Raw genomic sequence first — 22418 nt, 5'->3', positions numbered from 1 at the left:
CCCTTGGCTTTTCCAGTTCTGTCTTGGGGTTTCTCCTGACTCAGTCTGGTGTGTGCTCTGTCTCCCAACACCTTGAGAAAGTCTACTTTCTGTTGTCCCTCTCAGAATCTGCCAAGGCCTGGGTATACCCCCTCAAGGGCCTTCTGCCCGTGGGGCCCTTCACAGTTTACAATTGGTTTTCAAGTTTCTCATGTGCTCTTCATCACAGGGGTGACTAGGTCCACTTAACAGGAGAGGAGCGCTTTTCCCGGTGATAATGGGGGGAGTGGAGACACGGTCTGCTGCAGCCTTTGCTCTTCCGGTCAGTTAGGACATCTGGTATTTATCTTAGGCTGCCTCTGAGACTCTCCGAGCCCTGCCCAGACATGACCTCACTCTCTCTCAAATCATCCCTGGGAGGCAGAAAGGAGTCTGGGACTAACACTGTCCCCACTTCACAGATGGGAAAATCAAGGTCTAAACACACACACGCACGCGCACGCACGCACGCATGTATGTGCGGCAAATACATCGACAAGTTGCTGTGCAGTCCTGGGGGCCTGACTTCAGCCCTGTGAGTTCAGTTGTTTGGGACGTGACAGGTCTTGGACAGGGGTAGGGGCAGCAGCGTTCACCAAGTGCCTCAAAAGATTGCGGGTCCCCTGGGGATACTCCACAGCCTAATCCAGCACCCTGCCTCCAGGGGCCTTGCAGTAAGTTCAGTATGTGAGAAGGGCCTAAGGAGGCTGATCTGGTGTGGCTGGAATTCCCGAGGGTAAGGTCTAGTTCACGGTGGCCCTGTAGGCACATTTCATGAAAATGAGCCTTTGTGTGGTAGCACCAAGTGCTGCGGCCAGGAGGGCCCAGCCTGGAGGGTTGGTGGGCTGCCTGGTGGTGGTGACCCTCGCCAGACAGCCCACAGAGCTCCTCTCATGATGTCTCACCTTCCCGACAGCCCTGGGAAGGAAGAGCTGTTAGGAGCATACAGCATGAGCAAACAGGCCCACAACTTATTCAGGGTACAGAGCCAGCCAGGGAGCAGTGGCTGGGCATCCAGCTCCAAGTCCAGCGCTTTGTCTGCTCCACCAAGCTACTGTTCCCCCAAAAGGGACATGCCCAAAGTCAGCAGGAGGGAAAGGGGAGCCCTCACTGGGGCTGAAGAGCTCAGACTTGGCTGATTTCAGCTTCATTCCAGCTGGCCCTGCCTTCCTGTCCTGAGAGGAGGTTAAAGGAAGCTCTGAGGAGGAAAGATCAGGCTGCGGGGGAAGCAGGAGCTCCCCAAATCAACCCACACACCATCTCTCAATATTCCAGGGCTCCGTTAACTGCGGGGGCGGGGGGCGGGGGACAACAAAGAGCAGGACCCGGCCCCTGCAGGGGAGAGGGCCCTGACCCTGCGAGGGAAATGCGGCAGGCAGGGCGCCGGGAGAATACTGAGGGCTGGGCAGGCTGATCTCTGCCCCAAATCCCGCCTTCCATCGCCAGGCACACCTTGAGCATCCCAGCTCTGCTCCCTCACTCCTCTGAGCGCCTGTAGCATCTCGTGCCCAAACCAATCTTTTAGTCCTTGGCTTATAAATCAGTTGACTTTCCATTATATGTCTATGTCCACGTCTCCAACTAGATCAATATCTCCTCCAAGGCAGGAGCTCGTGTCCTCCCTGCCACGTGACAGCCAAGTCCATTTTTAGTGAAGAAAGGTTATCTGGGAAGTGTCATTTCGGGCAAGGCCATGGTTTGTTTACGACAAAAGCTGGACAGTGGGTCCAAGCCTCGGGCCCGGGGACGTCCTCGGGCTTGTAACGTCACCGTCGCTGGCCGCTGCGGCGCTCCGCAGCCTGCGGGCAGGATGACATCATCGTCGGAACCGGTGCAGACAAGTGCGCGCGGGAGGAATTAGCTTGGCTGGCGGCTGGCTGCGCCGGGAAAGAGAGAGGAGAAACCGATAGAGAGGAAGAAGCGGGGCGGGGTCCGCACTGCCAGGGCGCGGTGCCCAGCCCCCTTACGGACTGGCCCCGCCCCTTTACGGACTGGCCCCGCCCCACCGTGACAGATGCGAGCCAGCCAATCCGGGCCGGCCGCGGTGACGCGCAGCCTATCAGCGGCCAGGGCTCGCCGGGCGCTTCCGCTTTGCGAGCGCGTCTGGCCCGAGTTCGCAGGGGGAGGGTGTGAGGGCGACGCGTTCCACGGTCACCCAAGTTCATCCCACCCGGCTTGGCCGGTCTGCGGGGGGCCCGCCTTCTCCCTGGGGACCCGATGGCCTCGGAAGACCTGGCAGGGACACTGGCGGCCGTTCTGGGGGGCCGGGGGCTGCGCGTGCAGAACTATGACTCGGGGCCGGCCGGGGAGACGCCGGCGCAGGTGCGGCTGCGGAAGAACGTCTGCTACGTGGTGCTGGCCGTGTTCCTCAACGAGCAGGTGAGCGTCCGCCCGTCAGGCCCACCGACCAGGCCTCCCGGGCTCGCAGGCAGCCCCGGTGGGGACAGAGGACATACCGGCAACAGCCACCGCTTCCTGGTGTGTGGCTCTTCCCAGTTTTGCAAAGCACTCTCACAGTTACATCTGAGCCTTGTGCAGCCCAACCCTGCCATTGTCCCGATGTACAAAGAAAGAAACTAAGGCCCAGGAGCCTGCCTGTCCCATCCCTCTAGGCCTCAGTTCCTTGAGGCTATCTTACGCCTCTTCCTTTCCCCAGAATCTAGCACAGTGCCCGCCGCGGAGTGGGCTCTCTTAAAGACCTGTCCAGTGCTTCAGAGACCTCCCCTGGGTCCCATGGGCAGTAACTGCACAACCTGCGCTTACACTCAGGCCTTCTGACCCCCTGTGTGATGCTCTTTTTGGTGCTGATCCCTGTACAAGTTGCTGTGACAACAGCTAGCAGGGGCCGGAGCCATAGGTAGGAGTTGTACGGGGTGAGGGTTTGGGGTGTGTTTCAAAGTCTAGACTCCAGTGTGAGGACTGGCCACAAGCAGTTTATAGAGCACAAGGGGAGATGAGAGATATGCAGTGACTTATGCAGACATGAATCAGTGCAGGACACATGGCAGCCCTCGCTGGGAGGCCTAATGTCCAGCCCCTGAAGCAGCTCCCAGGAATCTTAGCCCCTTTCTGAAACGGAAACTTGAGTGCCAGGAAGGATGAATTGCAGAGGCAGCTGCAGTCCCCAGACACACAAGGGCCAGTCGTCTGGAGAGCGCAACAATTTCAGGGTGTCCCCCAGAATGTGGGTATTGAGCAGCTATAGCTGAGATTTGTTATGGACCCAGGGCAAGCAAAGGCTGCTGGCTGTGCTGCTCCCCAGGAGCTCCCATCCCGGCTGTGGTGGGTGAGGATCCTTCCTCTCCCCTCAGGATGAGGTGCTACTGATCCAGGAGGCCAAGAAGGAGTGCCGTGGGTCGTGGTACCTTCCCGCGGGGAGGATGGAGCCCAGGGAGACCATTGTGGAGGCGCTGCAGCGGGAGGTGAAGGAGGAGGCCGGGCTGCAGTGTGAGCCTTTGACGTTGCTATCTGTGGAGGAGCGGGGCCCCTCCTGGATCCGCTTTGTATTTCTCGCTCGCCCCACAGGTATGGCCCAGTGGATGGCAGTGTGGGCAGAGGGCAGTTGACACCGTTTCCCCAGCTTGTCCTCAGGTGAGATGAGCCCCTGTTCTGGCTGGTACAAACCTGGCATCTCCAGTTTCCAGCCTGAGGACTTGACTCAGGGCCTCCCCTGGGTCAGGGCTAGATCCCTGGGTGGCCCTTTACTCTGCCAGGCCCAGCACTTCCCTCAACATAATACCTTTCCCCCTACCCTGTCACCTACATCACCCCCAGGTGGAATTCTCAAGACTCCCAAGGAGGCAGATGCGGAGTCCCTGCAGGCTGGCTGGTACCCACGAACCTCGCTGCCCACCCCGCTGCGAGCCCACGACATTCTGCATCTGATAGAGCTAGCCGCCCAGTATCGCCAGCGAGCCGGGCACCCTCTCCTTCTGCCCCAAGAGCTTCCCTGCAGTCTGGTCTGCCAGCGGCTCGTAGCCACCTTTACCAGTGTCCAGACAGTGTGGGTGTTGGTGGGCACAGTGGGGATGCCTCACTTGCCCATCACCGCCTGTGGCTTTGCTCCCATAGAGCAGAGGGGTGGCATCAAGATGGCCGTCCTGCGTCTGCTACAGGAGTGTCTGACCCTGCACCACTTGGCAGTGGAGACCAAGGGGTTGCTTGGACTGCAGCACCTGGGCAAAGACCAAGCCGATGGCATCTGCCTGAACGTGCTGGTGACGGTGGCTTTTCGGAATCCAGGTATCCAAAATGAGCCCCCGAAGGTTCGGGGCGAGAACTTCTTTTGGTGGAAGGTGGTGGAGGAAGACCTACAAAGCCAGCTCTTACAGAGGCTTCAGGAATCATCTGTTGTCCCAATCAACCGATAGGAGGCTGCCGTCAGTGGGCCAGGAGCTGGGTTCCCATGGGCGGTAATTGCACAACCTGCGCTTACACTCAGGCCGTCTGACCCCCTGTGTGATGGCGTCTGTGCTTCAGAGGAGGCTTTGCCTCTGAGAGGCACAGGGGGTTGGTAGAGATCTTGTTGCATGGGGAGCAGGGCAGTTCTGGTTCCCAGGGGGACTTCCATCTCTTGTTGCCATGGAGCAGGTCCCTGCACTGCATCAGAAGGGACAGTGCCTTCAACCAAGCAAGGAGTCCAGAGCTCGAGGACCCAGTTGCCCTGAGGGCACAATGAGGGCACGACTCCCTAAGGGGATGTGAGGACTTTCTGGACCTGAGGTGGCACCTCCTCATCGTTTTCCGTGCCCGCCTCAGTAAGGGCCTCATCCAGATTCTCAGGCACTTAGAACGTGGAAGGGGTGCTGGAGGAGGTCATTGCAAGGGAGTGGGTCCCTGGCTGAGTAAATAGGTGTTGTTTACTTTGCCTTCCCGCCTAAATGTCTCTGTGGGTTGGAAGTGAGCAGGAAAGGGGGGCTGCCATCAAGAGAAGCTCCTTCCCTCATCCCGCTGATACCACCCAGGCCTTCCCAGACAGCAGGCGACACTGCAGGTGACTGGCTGGCAGGCTTCCTTCGTCCACCACAGCCTGTCTTGGGCCCGCTGGGGCTCCTTCATCTGCCTGCCAGGTGGGATGTGACTACATCCCCTCCAAGGTTTGAGCAGTGAGAAGGCCAGGAGAAGCTTCAGGTGGGCGAGGAGCTGTGAGAGCTGCCCCTGCCTCTCTCCCCCAGTCTTTCTGCCTGAGCTTCTCCGACAGATCCCTCCCGACCTCCCTCTGCCCCCCAGGCTCCTGCCTCTGCCTTGGTACGACTCCAGCCCAAAGCCAGACCAAAACCCTCTATTCATTTCCCCTCAGCTCAGCTGAATCATGGTAGGAATTATTTTTAAAAAGAATTTTACTAAAGTTTAAGGGAAAACCAAAGGAAATGAGGAAAATATTTCACGCCACTTACTGCTATACACTCACCACTAACATACAGGTTTTGTTCTGAGCAGGGAAATACTTGACTGGGTTTCCCTTCTGAAGTAACTCCACTCTGACACCGAAGGACCAGGATAACCTCAAAGCCCCCCTTCCCTGCCTCTCTGTGCTGCCATCTTGTTTTTCTGGCCTCTGGGGCTGTGGTAGGAATACTCTTGTTCCCTCTACAGACAGACGTTTTCCAAATGAGGGAGACAAACCCTTTCATTCTGGTTTCCCTTCTCTCAGCGTCTGAGAGACCCGCCGGTCCACATCCACATTGAAAGACAGTGATCTTCCATTATTTAGCCTATAGTAGTTTTCAACCCTGGGTGCCCATTAGAATCACCGGGAGACCTTTAAAAACAACTGTGGGCCCACCCTCAGAGACGTGATTAACTGGTGGAGGGCGGGATTGGAGCACTGGTATTTTTAAAGGCAACCCACAGGGGGATGCTTTTAAAAAGCAACGAGGCGAAAGCCACGGATCAGGCCTCACTCTGCATCTTCATCTTCCCTGCCTTGGAGTACTCTTGGGGACCCCCCCCTCAGAGGGTCGCCACACGCATACACTTAGGGACAAGATTTTTTAAAGTATCAGGCCCACTGTTCACCACTAAAGCAGTCATACCGCTCACAACATAAACACTAAAAAGGAGACTTGCATACAGATGCCTCAGGTGGCCCATTCCCTCGTGGCGTCTCCAGGGCTGCCGGCTCTCAGCTGTAGGCAAGCCGCACAAAAATAGTGCTGCTTGGCCCAGAGGCTGGCTCCTCGTAGGTGCCGGGGAACATCAGATCAGCACTGCCAGAGCCTGTCTCTGTTTACCACTCCCCCCTCCGGCCCCCACCACACACACACTGCCCCCGTACACCCCTGTGCTGGAAAAGGAATTTAATTCGCCTTCCTTGGGAAGATGGGCCTGAATCAGCAGTGGAGCCCTGGGCAGAAGGACACAAAGGGTGCAGAAGAACAGGGCAGCTGCGTCCACACAACCACACCATTTATTGCCGTGCTGTCTAGCAGGGGACACGATGCGAATGCCCGAGTGCATTGGGGAGCGGACTGTCTTGACTCCCAGACGCTCAAACGTTTTCTGAATCGAAGAGTCCAGACCCAATTCGCCCGCTGAGCTCTGCTCCCCTGTCCCACACCAACGCCCACGTGTGCACACACGCGTGCAGGCACGTGCACAGTGTCCTCCGGGGCAGCAGTTAAATCTTCCTCAGCTTGGAGGGATGCAGGAGAGGTAGAGGTCATTGAGTTTCCTCCTCTTTCACGTCACCTCTTGGCAACCTGTGGACGGCTTCTAGAAGCAGCACGGGCAGAAAAATGAAGCGAGTGGAGCTCTGGCCTGCTCCTCCTTGCCCAGGAGTGAAGCCAGCAACTGCAGTTTGCTGTGAGGTAATGCCTGGCGCCGCCTGCTCCTGCAGGTTGAGACAGATTCGGGCCGGGCGGGGTGGCGGCCCCAGCCGTGGAGGTCATGCAGGGAGAACCACACCATGACCGGCTGGCTGCCTGTGCCCCAGCCCTACTCCCCGGCCAGGCCTTGGGGTGGGGCCCATGGTCCGGTGGGCATCTTGGCCTCACCCGGACCCAGAGCTTCCAGCACCACTGGGATTGAATTCCATGGAGAACCCTGGCAGGATGCTAAGGGCAAGGCCTGGCCTCCCCCGGTCTCTGAGCCCCTCTGCCCAGGTGTCGTGGACCTGCCGAGACAAGTTCAGAAGGCGCCAGAGAGAAACCAGCTGGAGCTGGAGCCTGGCATCCAGTCCCCCGGGCTCCCCAGGCCCTCTCCCACCCTGGCTGCAGCTGCATCAAGCTTCTCATAAGCGGCTGCCCCCAGCTGGGCGCGGAGCATGCTTTGGGCATTTGCCACGAGGCTGTTGGCAATTGTGCAACAGTCCCCAGGAGGGATGAGCGGGAAGAGGGGCTTCCCCTGCTGTCCACGGCCGCTTCCCCAAGGGTTAAGCCAAGAAGGCAGGAGAGAAAACATCAAGTCTCAGCAGCATCTACGGTACTTGGTGTGGCAGAGACAGGGTCGTGACCGCATCTCTCTGGCCTGTGGTCCTGACCAGCCTCAGAGCTATCAGCTCACTCCCCCTCGTGTCCCTGGAATGAGTCTCAGGTCTTGGCCTTCACCACAGATGGCCCACAGAGACAGGTGACAGGCACAGGACACGTGAAGCTCTGGGTCTGGGGGCTCACCTGGCCGTCACCCAGCTCCCCAGAGAAGGCCCCGAGGACACCATGCTGCCCAGAAAGCCACCTCTTTTGCTACTTGGCTTCTGATACCTCGGAGACCCACTCCTTGAAACCCAGTCTGGTGGAGCCAACAGGCCAAGGTCGTCTTGAGTTAACCCGAGAGTGGAAGCCCAGACCTCCACCCAGGCGGAGGTCCCCGGGATGTGAAGGAGACGGAGCCAAGCCCCCACCCCGGGAGGACAGTGGTGGCGGCAGTGCCAGGCGGGAGGCAGCTCTTGGGCAGAGGTGTCGTGTTCCTGGTTCAGACGTGCCCTTCCGGGGGTTCAGAGAGGCGCAGGTGAGGACCATGTGGGGGGAACTTGACGAAAGCGATGGCAGCCAGCTCTTTGCAGAATTCCTCAAGGACTACCACGCCCTGGAGGAGGGTCTGGTGGTCCAGCCTGAAGGAGACAGCATGGCGGGGGTCACGGCTGGGAGGTGTGGGGAGCGTGCCAGCGTGGTATCCCAGCGCCTGTGAGGGACCACCCGGCGGCAGCCACCTCTGCCTGTGAGGGACCACAGGCCCCAGCAACGGGCCCCCCTCTGTCCCCGGCCTGGCGCCTCCCCCACCCGGAAGCCCTAGATTTCCCACGCCAGGGCTCTTCCTTGGGCACCCACTTCCCTCTGTTACTTACTGCTCCCCGGGGACCTGGCCCATCAGCTGCCTGCGCACCAGGAGCAGTTTGCCTGGGAACTGGGGCACCCTCTGAATTCTCTGCATCAAGTCCCCGATCACCTAGAGTGGGAACAAGAGGGGACTGAGGAGGAGACCAGCGACACAGCCGCAGGGTCCCTTGCTCTGTCGCACCATGGGAGGGGGTACCAGTGCTTTCCCCTGGAGCTGGCAAGGGTGCCCACTCCTGCAGCCCCCAGCACCCCTGTCCTGTCCCCCTCCCTTCCTGTCCTCAGCATTGGCATGCTCCCTCTGGCCTGGGCATCCTTACCCTGACGAGCACAGAGAACAGGCTCCGGCAGCCAGGGGCCAGGTTGATGTAGGGATCCAGGAGGTACTCGTGGATAAGGGGGTGGGGGAAGAGGGCGAGCCGGGACAAGACTGAGGTCACTTGCAGGTTCAGGCTGTACGGCTGTTGGGAGCACGGTGGACAAGCGAGGGTTGGCACAGGCAGTGAGCACTTCTGCGCCCCCCACCCCCCAGCAAGGCGCCTGGCCAGTGTGAACGCGCGCGGGGGTTGGAGATGCATGTGATGTGTGTGTCACGGGTTCCCTGGGGCTGAGGACCAGGGCACGTCAGGGCATGTGGAGCAGAGGCGAGACGGGGCTTCCCGCCTGGGGAAAGGTGGGGCTTGAGGGGGGTCGTGGAGCCAGAGCAGAGAAGATGACTGGACCCCCACGGCTGGGCCCTGCTCTCCTGAAGGACTCCAGAGGCCCTCGCCCTGTGGCAGGGGCCCAGCCCTGTTGGGCACCTGTTCTAGAATCCGGGATATGCGGTCGAACAGCATTCGGAGGAAGTGACCCTCGAAGAAAGGCCGTTCGGGCTCATGGGGGTCCAGGGGTGGGGGAGCTGGTGGCCAGCCCCAGGGCGCCACTCGGGAGCTGCACTCCTGGAACTGAAACAGGAGGGGAGAGTTAAAAGAGTGGACCCAGCGGCCAGGAGGCACCAGCAGACAGAGGGAGCCACGCAGGCAGGTGGGGCTCGGGCACTTGGCCAGAGCTGGGAGCACCTCGGGCGGGAGATCGCAGAGGCAGAGTGTATTAACCCCACGCTCTGAGCGGTGAGAACTGGGCGCCGGCAGAGGCCTTGACACTCACCAGTCCGTAAGCATCGTGGACGTACGTGTCATATCCGGTCTCCTCCAGGAAAGCCGAGGTCTTGGCTTCCTCAGGAACGAGGCAGAGGAAACTAAGAGACAGGACCCTAGGTGTGGAGGTGTCCCCGCCTGGGCCGCCCTGCTCTCCCCGCTCCACCTCCAGCCCCGAGGGAACACTCTCCCGGCTGCACCCCAGCAGGGCTGTGGCCAAAGACGGAACAAAACTCAGGTGGCTCAGACTTCCTGACCTGCTCCTACCTGTTGACAATCTCGGTCACCGCTGTTTTGCCATCGGGGTTGGTGACGGGGGCAGGAGGAGGCTTCATGGAGGGTTGAAAGCCAGAGTCAAGGAAGCCATCCGTGAAGTAGGGGTCTTCCTCCAGATCTCTGTGCCAGGGCAGACAAGCGAGGCACCAGTGAACGCAGGAACTGGTGTGGGGTGCTGAGGCCTCCCCGAGGCACTGGGTTTCACTTACAGGGTGTCCTCGTAGCTCTCGGGCTCGGGCGAGCCCCGGGCCACGTAAGGGCGGCCCTCGAGGTGGCACAGGATCAGGCTGTGGATGATCTGCTCGTGGGGCTTCTGGAGCAGCTCCTCGAACAGCCGCAGCGTGGCGATGCTGATCTGGGACAAGAAGCGGTCAGCAGGACACCCCTTCCCCACCCCGGGCTCTAGGGGTGCCCGGGAAGTGCTCACCCAGGTAAGAGGAGTCCCCCTAGGAGGGGGTCACCTCCTCCAGCCGGGGGCTAAGGTGGCAGGTTTTAAGGGGAGCAGATGGGTGTTGGCCCAGGAAACAGAAGTCTGGCTGGTCCCTGTCCCATTACTAATTTGAGGTGTGGTATCAGGCAAGCCCACTGGCTCCTGGAGGCTTAGTTTCCACGTCTAACAAATGGCCCGGAGCTGTCAGCTTCAAACAAGCCAAATGAATATAAAAGCATTTTGTAAGATAAAAAGTGGCATCACAAGTATGTGATCACAGAAAATTAACTGCGTGACAAAAGCAGTTTGGCTACCAATCACTGGGTCACTGCCTTTTTCTGCCTTTTTTTGGCTGGGGGCGGGGGCGGGGGTGGGGGTGGGGAGTTGGATTTCAATAGCCTCAAAGGTAGAGCCACCTGGAAAGCTAATGCAAATGGGAAGAAGCTTCAGGAAGTCCCTTGGGCAGGGGTTGGGGGCCAGGGAGCGGTTAGAGAGGAGGGCCCGCCCGGCCCGCCTCACCTCATCAGAGAGGTGGTCGCAGTGCCTGACGAGGTGGCCGCCCAGGGTGTGAGGGCTGTCCTCGGGGGCTGCAGGCTGCTGGTCCGTGCCCAGGAGGAAGGCCACGGCCTCCCGCAGCAGCGCAGGGGAGCGGAGCTGGCGCAGCATGGCGGTGAGCAGGGCGGTGGAGGTCAGGATGCTCTGTTCAGACCTACAGGCAGGGCGCGCTGAGCCAGGCGGGGCCCTTGAGACCAGAGTAGGGGCAGGGAGGGAAGGGGTGTAGGGGGCAGCGCACTTTCCTGGTTCCCTTGCATTTTCGGCTGGTATTTCTCTGCTCACACCCCACCCCCTCCTGAGGTCCTAGAGTCCAAGGGTGGGAGGCCTTTGTTAGCCCACGTAGCTCTGAGCCACGAGTGTGTCAGGGGAACAGGCAAACATCAACGGACGGAGCCCACAGACTCCCGTGACTCTGGACAAGGAGGTCCCTGGTCTCAGGCGCAGGAAGGGGCTTGGTGGGGTGGGTGGTTCGCCCAGACTATGGCTACGCCCAAGGGAACTGCACAGAACTTACACATGCAGGAGCTGGGGCTGCAGAATGTCCACAAATAACTTCTCAGCCACAGACTTTGCCAAGGCCTCCGACACCACCTGGGCGCCAAAGAACGCGTCTCAAACACACTTTACCTCCGATCGGCAGTTTTCCACTGAGAAACAGCTGTGTCTTTGCACAGAGCCTAACAACAGGTAGAGGGTCTCTGCTGACCCCGGGCCCCACCCAGCTCCCAAGAGACCCCCTGGGGCCTTGAGGGAGAGACACAAACAGAGCACCATGAAGCGGGGGACACCCAAGGAGAGCCCTGCCATCGCCCACCCCGCTCACCGTGTGGGCTTCTGTGATGAGGTGGTCGCAGTAATCAAACCAGCCCAAAAAGGCAGCCAAGGTCTCCTTGCCGGGGAAGGAAGCCTCATCAGACGGGGCACTGGGTAACCTGAGGGAGAGCGAGGGAGGTTTGTGAGGCCTGCTTCAGCTATGTCCAGGAAGCTGGGCCCTTTTGCCCTCTGCCCTAGAACCTCTGTTGCGGGGGGTCAGTTCTACTGGGGGCTCTGAGGGCAGAAGCCAAAGTGATGCTTTCCTGGAAGGCGAGAAGGCCCTTGGGCATGGGCTGTGACCTCAGGAAGACGGTGGCCAGCAGGGGTCCCCATGCCCCCTGGAAAACAAGAAGAGCCGCTACCGGGAACATGACGGGCAGGGCTTCTAGCCACTGAAGATGCAGCCCAGCCTTCCCTGGCCGAGCGCCTACCTCCAGCTGATGCCCTCTGAAGTGGCAATGTCTGCGGGGTCCAGGAAGCTGGGCAGGGACTGGTACAGCTGGCAGAGGTGCTCGACGATGGCAGGGCAAAAAGGGCTGCTCTGCACCAGGTAGGTGGCAGTTGCCTGGGAAGCCACGCTTACCAGGAGCAGCAGGTTCTCCTGGGCCTTCAGGGCCACTCGACCTCTCTAGGGGATAAGGGTACGACTTCAGTGACGTGCGGCGGATCCCCCAAGTGCCCTCCCAGCAACTCGCCCTCCCCATCCCTGCTCCCTGCGTCTCGGCAGCCGGCACCTTGCTCTTGCACAAGCCAATCAGCGAGGTGATGAGGGTGCTCTCCCCAGGGCCTCCATCTGGCTCCTCGGTCTCAGCAGGCAGCTGGGTGCTCAAGGCCCGGGCCCCCCGGGCACCCCTGTCAGGAGCTTTGCTGTGGGGCTGCTCCTCGTTCTTGACGCCGGCTGCCTCTCTCGGCAGGGCGGTGGCTTCTCTGGATGCCTCCTTCCTACCGACGGTCTTTCTACCCTGCAAGAGAGGCTGCGTGAGGCCAGGCTGTGGTGCAGACCACGCCCCATGATGGCCCCTTGGGAATACGGGGTGGGCGGCTTCAGCGTGGAGCTGGAGGGGAAGCTGCCTGAGTGCCTCCCCGGTTCCTGCTCCATCCTCCTGCTTCTTCAGAAGGGCCACGGGGGATTGCCCTGGGGTCTGGGCCCTCCCGCTCCTGTTCCCCAGAGGCGCTCACTTCTAGAATATAGGTGAGCAGGGCTGGATCCTGCTGGATCTTGGAGCAGAGGACAGTGGTGAACTGCACCTCCTCCTTTTCTGTGAGGGATCCAGGAACTGTCCCACCAAGTCGGAGAAGTTTCTGGAAGCGGAGCAGGACAGAGACAGAGGGGAATGGGGTGGCAGGGAAGAGAAGGAAGAATGGGGCGGCAGAAAAAAAAAACCCCGTGCACGACTGTGGGTTCAGACTCAAACCTGCGGCACGGGTCCTGATGGAGAAGCTGGATTTGGGGTCTTTCTTAGAGTCTCAGAGGGTGTTTTTGTCGAGAAAGGTCCGGTGCTTTGGGACTGGCCTAGGAGCACCCCCTAGCTTTTCTTTTTTTTTTTTTTTTTTGTGGTATGTGGGCCTCTCACTGTTGTGGCCTCTTCCGTTTGCGGAGCACAGGCTCCGGACGCACAGGCTCAGCGGCCATGGCTCACGGGCCCAGCCGCTCTGCGGCATGTGGGATCTTCCCAGACCGGGGCACGAACCCGTGTCCCCTGCATCGGCAGGCAGACTCTCAACCACTGCGCCACCAGGGAAGCCCCCCTAGCTTTTCTTGAAAGCATAGGCCTCACCCCCAGACGCCCCTTAGCTTCTGGGCCCCTCACCTGCACAGGCCTGTGGACGCTGAGGTAATGCAGGAGGGGATGCTGCACCTGGGCCAGAACCTTGCTGAAGAACTGGAGCACCTGCTGCCGCATGCCTGGCGGGTACTGCGGGTCGGGGGAGAGTGCCTGTCAGTCAGGCGGCGAGGCCACGCCCCCGCCCAGACCGCTCCTCCCCTCACTGCGCGGAGGGGCCTTCTCCGCCAGCCTCCCTCCCTCACGCTTGGAAACTGGCCTCCTCTACGCTGCCAAGCCCGCTTCCTGCTTTTTTCCTTTTTGGCCGCACATGCGGGATCTTAGTTGCGACCACGGATCCAACCGTGCCCCCTGCATCAGGAGCGCGGAGTCTTAACCACTGGACCGCCAGGGAAGTCCCGCCCCCTTCCTGCTTTATTTTCGTCCATAACCTTGTCCTTACTGAACATACTATACGTGGGCTCCTTTGATTATTCTGCCTCTCCCCACTAGAGTTTTCGCCTGTTTCAATCACTGCCGGGTCCCCAGTGCCCAGGACACAGACTGGCACACGGCTGGTCCTCAGTGCATCTTTGATGAACGAACGCGGACTGAACGAAAAGGAAACATGTCCTTAACCCCGACGACAGCGAGAACACGCCACCAAAGCAAATAAGCAAGGGCCCGAAGCCTCGGGGTGTTCTGAGACAGCCTCAGTGCCCCGCCCCCAGTGTGGGCACCGGGAGGAGCACAGGTAGACCTGCCGGACACCGGCTCAGGTGGAAAGCTCCAGAGGCACCCGGGGTCCTGCCCACCTCGGCCTTGCCCAGCGTGCACAGGGTCTCCAGGATCTTGTGCTGCAGTAGGTACTCCAGACACGGCCCCGCCTCACCGGCTGCCGCCTGCTGCTTCTCCTCATACACCAAGATGTCCAGCATCTGCTTCAGCCGCCAGGGAATATCTGTTTTCTTGGCCGGGGTGTTTTCATCTAATCAAGATTCAGCAAACAAGGTGAATGGGGTGAAGAGACGCACTCTGGCTGGATGGGGTCAAGCCCACAGGGCCTAGGGGGTGGAGGGAGGTGGAGGCCAACTTGGAGCAGGCCAGGTTAACACTTTTTGTCAAAGACCAGAGAAAAGGGAAGTTTACAGTTGATGCCTCTCTAGTTAAAAAGACAAAAGACCTCCTAGATGAAGCCCAGGATACAGCCCTCTGACGGAGCATGTGTGCAGGCCCCAGCACTTTATGAGAGCAAAGCAGCAGCATTTTTTCTCTGAACCCTGGGGCCTACAGAAGGACACCTGCTAGGGCTTCAGGCCTGCTCTGGGCCTGAGTGAAAAGCTGTGGGCTCAGGGGTCTCTGTTATATTATTTAGAAGCCATCTTCGATCAGCTTCCAAACAGATAACCTCCTGGGGCCTGTTTATGTCTCTTTTATACTCAAGGAAGGCAATACTCTATTTTTTTTACAAAGCAAAAAAAAAAAAAATCCATGCATGATCATGGGTTCAGACTCAAACTCACTGCACAGTGCCCAGGTCCTAATGGAGAAGCTGATTAGTGGGGTTTTCTTAGTCAGTCTCAGAGGGTAGAGTACTTTTATAAAGAAAGTTTTGGTACTTTGGGACTGGCCTTGGAGCACCCCCTAGCTTTTCTTGAAAGCATTGGCTTTTAAGCAGGTCAGCTCACCTCGCCCGCCCCTGCATCTCCGGTCCAGGGACCAGTCTGGAAATTAACGGATTGGGCCCAGGTGAAGCCCCAGGTGGACCCAAGGCAGTTCTAGATCTTTTCCTAGTCTCTGGTAGCTTGGGGCTCCCTGTCAAGAGATCTTCAGTCTAAAAGCTGCAAACTTCCAGATGTAAAATAAGTCCTGGGGATGGAATGTACAGTATGGTGACTACAGTTAATAATACTTTACTGTATGTTTAAAAGTTGCTAACAGAGAAGATCTTAAAAGTTCTCATCATAAGAAAAAAAATGTAGCTATGTGTGGTGACAGATGTTAACTAGACTTACTGTGGGGATCATTTCTCCGTATCTCCATGTACTGAATCAGTATATTCAATTGATTACAGCATTTATATTGGCTTGGCCAAAAAGTTCGTTCGGGTTTTCCGTCAGATGCTACAAAAACCCAAACGAACTTTTTGGCCAACCTAATGTGTCCATTATATCTCAGCTTAAAAAAACAAAAGGGATCTTCAGTCTAAAGCAATCGTTCTTAACTGGGGGTGATCCTGCCCCTGCTCACCGGGATATCTGGCAATGTGTGGAGAGCTATTTATGGTTATCACAATGGGGAAGGAAGGGGTGCTACTGGCATTTAGTGGGTAGAGGTCAGAGTTGCTGCTAAACATACACTGTACCCCCCCCCCAAGGCCCCTACAACAAAGAATGATCCAGTCCAGGTGTCACCAGTGCCAAGACTGAGGAACCTGGTCTAACAGAACGCTCAGAGGGTCCCTCAGAGTGTCCAAAGGCCACTTTTAATTTCTTGGGTTGGCTCAGGCTGGAAAAAAAGCCTTTAGGAAAGGTGCAGGCTGGAATCAAACCCCAGTCTGAACTCCAGGCGGTGGAAGGCTAGGGATGCAGGAAAGGTTACCTGGCAACCAGTGCATCTCCACCAATCCCAGCATACTGACTACAAAGCAGCCAATGAGACGCTGCCCCCTCGGTGAGTGATCCTGATGGGCCCAGATGACCCAAGGCTTTGGCTTTTTAGAGTGTCGGCTTGGGGAGAAGGACCAGGTGTGCTACATGCCTTGCCAGGTCTCTACAAGAGAAATGCCCTGTTAAGTTGGCTCACGGAAAAGAGGAATTTATTCCATTTCTTTTCTTTAATCAGTAAGCCCTAGGCACAGGGCCCAGGCACTTGGAGACTGAAGGCCTGGACATTCTGCCCAACTGGAAGCTGGGGGCAAGTGGGATTCAACCTCTGGGCTGCAGAGTCAGGCCAGTGAGACCTCAGCCTCCCTGTCCCCACTCCTACCTCCCACAGGTCCCCTCCCAGAAGGTCAGGGTGGGGCAGCCCCCACTCTGAACTCGTGAGCAGCGGATGTCACCTTCCTCAGGACACCTGCATCTCTGAGCTGCAGGGTGACTCCACCCACACCTTCCTCCCTGCTCCCTCCAGGGATCCCTGCACGGAAGGAGACCAGGCCCCACCTGTGCTTTCAATGTAGTAGTTCGTGATGCCCTTCCAGTGTTCCACGAAGGCCTCCAGCAGGTCAATGCTGGGCTCCCGCTGTGGAGAGAGCAGACACAACCTAAGTGGTCGCCGCACTCATCAGAAAGGACATTCCAGGGCTTCCCTGGTGGTGCAGTGGTTGAGAGTCCGCCTGCCGATGCAGGGGACACGGGTTCGTGCCCCGGTCCGGGAAGATCCCACATGCCGCGGAGTTGCTGGGCCCGTGAGCCATGGCCGCTGAGCCTGCGCGTCCCGAGCCTGTGCTCCGCAACGGGAGAGGCCACAACAGTGAGAGGCCCGCGTACCGCAAAAAAAAAAAAGAAAGGACATTCCACCGTCTGCTAAGTGTCGGACGTGTGCTAGGCCCTGGACGAGGCACCGTGATCGTGGGTTCTCAAACTGAACAGTTAAGCATTTTCTCCAGGACATTTGCACATTGTCTCCGTATCTGCCAACCATCTCCTGGTTCCTTTCCTCAGACCCCCTCCCCCTCCTGGAAATGCTGTGACATGAGCACATGTCATGATTCTATATCCCCTGTCCCAGAGCAGCTAAGACTGATGGTAGGGGAAACAGACACAGAAACAGATCATTTCTATATATCGTGGTTATGCTACAACAGAGGTACATAGAGGGAAACAGGAGAGCACCACCAAAACAAAATCAAAATGATACAGATGGAAAACGTGGCAAAGACAAAGCTTTCAGGTCCCTCTTGGTCTGAGAGTCTGAAAATCCGGGTTGAAGGCCACGACAGCTCAGTTCAGCCAGATGGATAACGTTAGCGGAATATTAAGGAAGTAACCTTACTTATAATGTGCTGCATCTTTTGTCCACGGCTACAGGCCGTGCACCCCTAGCTCCTCTCCGCTCTGCTCCTGTCCACATCTCCTCTGACTCCTTCGATCGCCCCAGGGGGAATTCTGATCTGCTGTGAGCACCCCCCGAACCTCCCCGCTTTCCCAAAGTGCTCTCTCCATTTCCATGCCCCAGCTGGAACTAACCTGGAACTGGTAACAACCAGTTCCCCTAAAAACTTCTCCAAAAAAGCACATTTCTTCTCTTTTCTTGCAGGGTAAATTTTCGCTGGAGAAAAACGCATAGTCCCTACCTATATCCTTACCTCTTAGTCTTTGCTCCGGCCACGCCTCTGTCCAGGAGGCCCCGTATTCCCCTATACCTGTCTAGGTCCTAGCAGTCCCCAGTGAGGTCCAGCTCAGGGGCACCACCTCCACAAAGCCATCTCTGCGGTCCCCAGTTGCATCTCTAAATTCACGCTTTACTGCACCACAGGACGGGGTGTCTCCTCCTTCCATAACTCACTCAGTAGGTATCTGTTGAGTGCCTACCACGTACAAGACACCACGCCTGATGTTACAAGCCATACGAGGCTGTCTAAGAGCCAGTCCTCCAGAAACATGCCGTGGAGGAGAAGAGAATATAAAACACGCTGAATAACTCAACTACTGAAGTAGTGTGAGAACACAGGAGAGGTGGAGAATGACCTTCGGGCGAAGAGGGGTCACTTCCAACAAGTGGAACAAAGAGGCTTTACTGAGGTCGTGCGGGAACTAAAACCTGAAGAGCTGGGTCTGATTTCAACAATTAGAGAAACAGGAGAGACATTTCCTGCAGAAGGAACTTTGCAAAGCATGTCGGGGCCAAGGATGGATTGATGAGTGTGTGGGGCCTTGAATTTCTTGGCCAAACCAAGAAGTCTGATTTTATTTTTAATTTTTTAAATTTTTTATTGTTTTGCAGGCCGCCGGGTGCAGGTCAGTGACATCGGAACTGTGTGAGGAAGAGTCATCTTGCGGGTGTGTAGGAGACAGACGCAGGATGAATGCTTAGCAGACCATTATGACAAGAGGAGGAAGCAATCACACTGAATCAGAGGCCTTGAAGTATTCCCCCGGCCTTGGCGGCCCAGGCAGTCTTGTCTTCTCTCAAAGTTCGCTGTGGGGACCACGACTCTTACAGGAGTGGCACCTCGCACAGTCGTTCCAAACACACCATCCATATGGAGTGACAGCATCTTATCACATTCTACGTGATGCTATTATTGTGGAGTGAGCAGTCATCTCTCCGGGAGACTGTGAGCTCCCTGGGGGCCAGGGTTCTGTTTCTGCCTGCCCCTAAAGGGCTCTGCACAGAGTGATTACTCATTGATATTTACTAAATATCTCAGCAAACTCCTTCAGCCCCTTCCATAGTTCCTTGTCTCTGGGAAAGCCCTCTGACCACGCTACAGTCATCGCATAAGCCTGTGATGGGGTCTCATCTAGCCTCAAAATTCATTTATAGTCTCCTAAAGCCTTAAGCTGGACTTAACTCGAAAAACAACAATCCAGGGGCTTCCCTGGTGGCACAGTGGTTAAGAATCCACCTGCCAATGCAGGGGACACAGGTAAGAGCCCTGGCCCAGGAAGATCCCACATGCTGCGGAGCAACTAAGCCCGTGTGCCACAACTACTGAGCCTGTGCTCTAGAGCCTGTGAGCCACAACTACTGAAACCCGTGTGCCACAACTACTGAAGCCCACGCGCCTAGAGCTGGTCCTCCGCAACAAGAGAAGCCACCACAATGAGAAGCATGTGCACCACCAATGAAGAGTAGCCCCCGCTCGCCACAACTAGAGAAAAACCGCACGCAACAACAAAGACCCAACGCAGCCAAAAATAAATTAAAAAAAAAAATCCAGCAAGAAAAGGAGAAACAGGAGAACAAAGATTAGCCAAAACAGACCGTTAGAGCTAAGAAAGCAGGGGGGTAATCTTTACCTGAATCTGTTATTAGCTACTGTAACTCCAGCCCAAGGAAACTGCACCAAATGATTAATTTTTTAAGATAATATTATATTTACAAATAACACTAAAGATTGCTATTCTATTTTGTCAGAAGAGGGCAGGAAGGAGCACTCTTCCTCCTTAACTAGGAGTCAAGCAACTTGCTGGGGGTTTTAACCCAGTGACCCAGCCCTGGGAAGACCTATGCTCAAGCTTGGGGGTGGGAGGGAGAGGGGTCCCCATCTCTCCTGATGGTCGCACGGGGCCAGCCAAATTTCCAGGGCGTCATCTATATGTTGTATACTGAGGGGCCTAAGATCACCTGCCTAAAAATATCCCCCTTGACCAGCAATACTCCTGCAGCCACTGACACTGAAATTTCCACATAGGAAGCATTAGAAATTCACTTCTCAGGGCTAGGGTCCTGTCTATCCAGTCCACCCACCTTGTGTATGGAGCTTTTCCAGAGAGGTATGAAGGAGTGTCAGATTACTTTCTAAAATGACAGTTATTTTGATTGGGGATGGGGAGGAAGGGAGGAGAGATCATTTTGGAACCCCCTCCTGAGGCGGGATGGCCGGAGGCTCCTGAACACCGGCTAGGGCAGGGCTGGGGCGGGTGGGAGAGGAGGAAGAGCTGAAGCTTTGCACTTTCTTCACAAGTCTGCTTAAGGCTGAGACTGTTCTCACTCATTAACAAGCTCTGATTTGGTGTGCGTGTTGGGGAGGAAGGGGATGCAACCCAAGGGTGTTTCTCCTGAGAACATGTGATACACTCAACTGATCAATTAGGGGGAGGGTTTATACTGTGAGACAAAAGAACTGTTAACTTTACAGGCAGAATCTTGGCAGGGTTGCTTTAACTGGAGGGCATCCCGCCTACCCTATCTAAACGGCACTTTTATCTCGCTCAATGAAGAGAACAGCCGCCGTGGGCGCCTCTCACCAGCCTTCAACCCCAACAGAAAATGGCAGAAACACACACTCCTCGTCCCCGCTGGCCGCCCCAGGCCGCACCGCAGCTGGCCTCTCCTGACTCAAGGTCAGTGGGGCTCGGGCTGGCCTGGTGTTGAGACAGTATTCTGGAAACCGCGCTTGTACCCTGCAGACGGCTGTTTCCTGGGCCAGGCGACCCCCTTCCCGCCCCCCCCCCGCCCCCCGACTGTATCTGTACCCTTCCTGGGGACTTGGCCAGTCCGGAGCCTGCACTTCCCAAGTCCAAGGTGAGAGGGCAGAGTGCGCCTGAGTGTGGTCTTGGAAGCGGCCGAGGGCTCGGAACCAGGGTAAGGGGCAGCTATTTTTTAAGGCCGGGTGACCAGGGAGGGAGAAGCGTGGGGGAGGAGGAAGGCACCCAAGCTGGGGGAGGGGCCTTGGGGGGAATTTTGGGAAGAAACTATTGGGTGACTAGGGATCACTCGGCACAGAGGAGTTTGGGAATTGGAAGAGACTCGGGGAGCAGGAGAAATAAACAGGAAGCAATCCGGGGAGAAGGGTTAGGGGCCGGAGCGACCTGGAGAGGAGCTGGGAACACGCGCGATTCGGAAAGAAGCCACTGGAAGCGGGGAGCGCTCCGCGGGAGGGGCGCGCCGGGGGAGTGAGGAGGCCCGGGAAGGGGCACCACGGCGCGGGTGGGGGGTTCCCTTCCTGGAGGCGGCCCGCGCCCTCCGCCCGCCCGCGTGCCGGCCGGCTCCTCCCCCGGCCCCGCGCCCGCCCTTCCGGCGCAGGCCCCACGCGCCCCAGCGTCCCCGGCCTCACCGCCCCCATGGCCTCCTGCAGCAGCGCCCCGAGCCGGCTCAGCATGACGGCGGCCCGGCTCCCGGTTCCCGGGCGGCGGTGGCGGCGGCGGCGGCGGAGGCGGCGGAGCTCCCGGGCGCAGGCGGTGACCCGGAGGCGCGGCGAGGGAGGCGGGGCCCCGGCCGCCCCGCCCCACCGCCCCCGCCCGGCCTAGCTTGGGGTAGGAGAAGAGGCCGGCAGCCGACGTGGCCGGGCCGGGCAGCAAGGAAGGGTGCCGGGGTCGGGGGCGCCGGCAGCCGGGGCAGCGGAGGGGCAGGGTCAAGTCCGCCGGGGCCTCTTGGTGAACCAGGAGGCAGCGAGCGAACTACCCTTAGAGAAGGGCGAGTGGAACCAGACAGGTTTTTCCCATGAGGGATGAGAAGGTTTGTGGGTTCTGGAAGTCTCTAGACTTTCCTCGTGGGACCCCATAATGCCTTAGCCTCCCATCATGTGACGTCGAGGATCAGCAGAAATACATTTTGAACAGCTGACTGCCATGTGCTCAGGAAGAATTTCTTTCCATTCCTGGGGGAATGGGGGCGTGGAGCGGGGAGATGGGGAATGGGCTTTGTACCGGCAGAGCTGGCTGCTAGAAAGCCCCCTCCCTAAGGTCCCAGCTTTTGACATTCCGGGAAACCCTGCTCTGGTTGAGAGTTCTGCCTGTGTAATTCTTGGCCATAAGTTTCCCAGTGTGTCCCCCCCCAGCAAACACACACACACACACACACACACACACACACACACACACACAGGAGACACACCTGTTTCTTTCCTTGATACGTCTAGAGTCTAGAAGGGCAAAACGGGGCCGGCGTGACTTCTTTCCCCCACCCCTGTCCAGCACAGTAGCCACTGGCCACTCGTGGCTATGGAGCTGAAACGGGCTAGTCCTAATTAACATGTGCTGAAGACATGTCAAAGGAAAGAATGTAAAATAGTCACTAATGATGTTTTATGTTGATTACAAGTTGAAACGTAATCTATTAGATAAATCGAGTTAACCAAATATATTATAAAAATTATTTCACCGGTTGCTTGTTAATTTAAGTGGATACAGTGCTGGTCCAGAGGTCCTGCAGAGGAAGTCACACTGGCCTCGTTTTGCCCTTCTAGATGCACCAAGGAGAGAAACAGAAGGTGGGTCTCCGGTGTCGGGGACACACTGGGAAAGTTACACCCAAGAGTTAAACAGGCAGAACCCTCAGCCAGAGCAGGGTTCCCAGGAATGTCAAAAGCTGGGACCTTAGGGAGGGGGCTTTCTAGCAGCCAGCTCTGCCAGTTCAAAGCCCATTCCCCATCTCCCTGCTCCCATCTCCCACCTCTACCCCCCAGGAATGGAAAGAGATTCTTCCTGAGGATAGGGCTGACATCTGTTCAAAATGTGTTCCTGCTGACCCCTGACACCATCTG

At 57.6% G+C, this 22418-nt stretch overlaps 2 protein-coding genes across 4 annotated transcripts; one reads left to right on the top strand and one right to left on the bottom strand.

The window, feature by feature from the left end:
- Positions 1 to 2118: 2118 nt before the first annotated feature.
- NUDT18 (nudix hydrolase 18) lies at positions 2119 to 4885 on the top strand. Its single transcript, XM_060155589.1, has 3 exons — positions 2119 to 2397; positions 3330 to 3543; positions 3793 to 4885. The coding sequence occupies exons 1-3, from the start codon at positions 2236 to 2238 to the stop codon at positions 4386 to 4388; spliced, it is 972 nt and encodes a 323-aa protein (XP_060011572.1). The 5' UTR covers positions 2119 to 2235; the 3' UTR covers positions 4389 to 4885.
- A 2897-nt stretch (positions 4886 to 7782) lies between these two features.
- FHIP2B (FHF complex subunit HOOK interacting protein 2B) lies at positions 7783 to 21109 on the bottom strand. Of its 3 annotated transcripts, none has more exons than XM_060155585.1 (17): positions 20991 to 21109; positions 16429 to 16507; positions 14080 to 14252; positions 13313 to 13417; positions 12681 to 12803; positions 12236 to 12463; positions 11933 to 12129; positions 11512 to 11620; positions 11203 to 11279; positions 10653 to 10875; positions 9913 to 10058; positions 9695 to 9823; positions 9438 to 9528; positions 9092 to 9235; positions 8612 to 8752; positions 8303 to 8403; positions 7783 to 8068 (listed from the first exon to the last, which is right to left on the bottom strand). In XM_060155585.1, exons 1-17 carry the CDS (start codon positions 21033 to 21035, stop codon positions 7930 to 7932), a joined length of 2250 nt encoding a protein of 749 aa, XP_060011568.1. In that variant the 5' UTR covers positions 21036 to 21109; the 3' UTR covers positions 7783 to 7929. The 3 variants fall into 3 exon arrangements, with proteins under 3 accessions (XP_060011568.1, XP_060011569.1, XP_060011571.1); XM_060155586.1 differs by having other exon boundaries at positions 10653 to 10842; XM_060155588.1 differs by having other exon boundaries at positions 7928 to 8068; positions 8299 to 8403.
- Between the last annotated feature and the right edge of the window lie 1309 nt (positions 21110 to 22418).

Source organism: Lagenorhynchus albirostris, chromosome 7, assembly GCF_949774975.1.
Source record: "Lagenorhynchus albirostris chromosome 7, mLagAlb1.1, whole genome shotgun sequence".
Classification (NCBI taxonomy): domain Eukaryota; kingdom Metazoa; phylum Chordata; class Mammalia; order Artiodactyla; family Delphinidae; genus Lagenorhynchus; species Lagenorhynchus albirostris.
Note: the sequence above shows the minus strand (reverse complement) of the source record. Positions and strands in the feature narration are given on the sequence as shown.

Coding starts and splice junctions, on each gene's coding strand:
- FHIP2B (XM_060155585.1), bottom strand. CDS start 21,035: ATGCTGAGCCGGCTCGGGGCGCTGCTGCAGGAGGCCATGGGGGCG. Junction 16,508..20,990: donor TGCAGGAGGCCATGGGGGCG/GTGAGGCCGGGG, acceptor CTCTCTCCACAG/CGGGAGCCCAGCATTGACCT. Junction 12,804..13,312: donor GCGTCCACAGGCCTGTGCAG/GTGAGGGGCCCA, acceptor CTCCGCTTCCAG/AAACTTCTCCGACTTGGTGG.
- NUDT18 (XM_060155589.1), top strand. CDS start 2,236: ATGGCCTCGGAAGACCTGGCAGGGACACTGGCGGCCGTTCTGGGGGGC. Junction 2,398..3,329: donor CCGTGTTCCTCAACGAGCAG/GTGAGCGTCCGC, acceptor CTCTCCCCTCAG/GATGAGGTGCTACTGATCCA. Junction 3,544..3,792: donor ATTTCTCGCTCGCCCCACAG/GTATGGCCCAGT, acceptor CATCACCCCCAG/GTGGAATTCTCAAGACTCCC.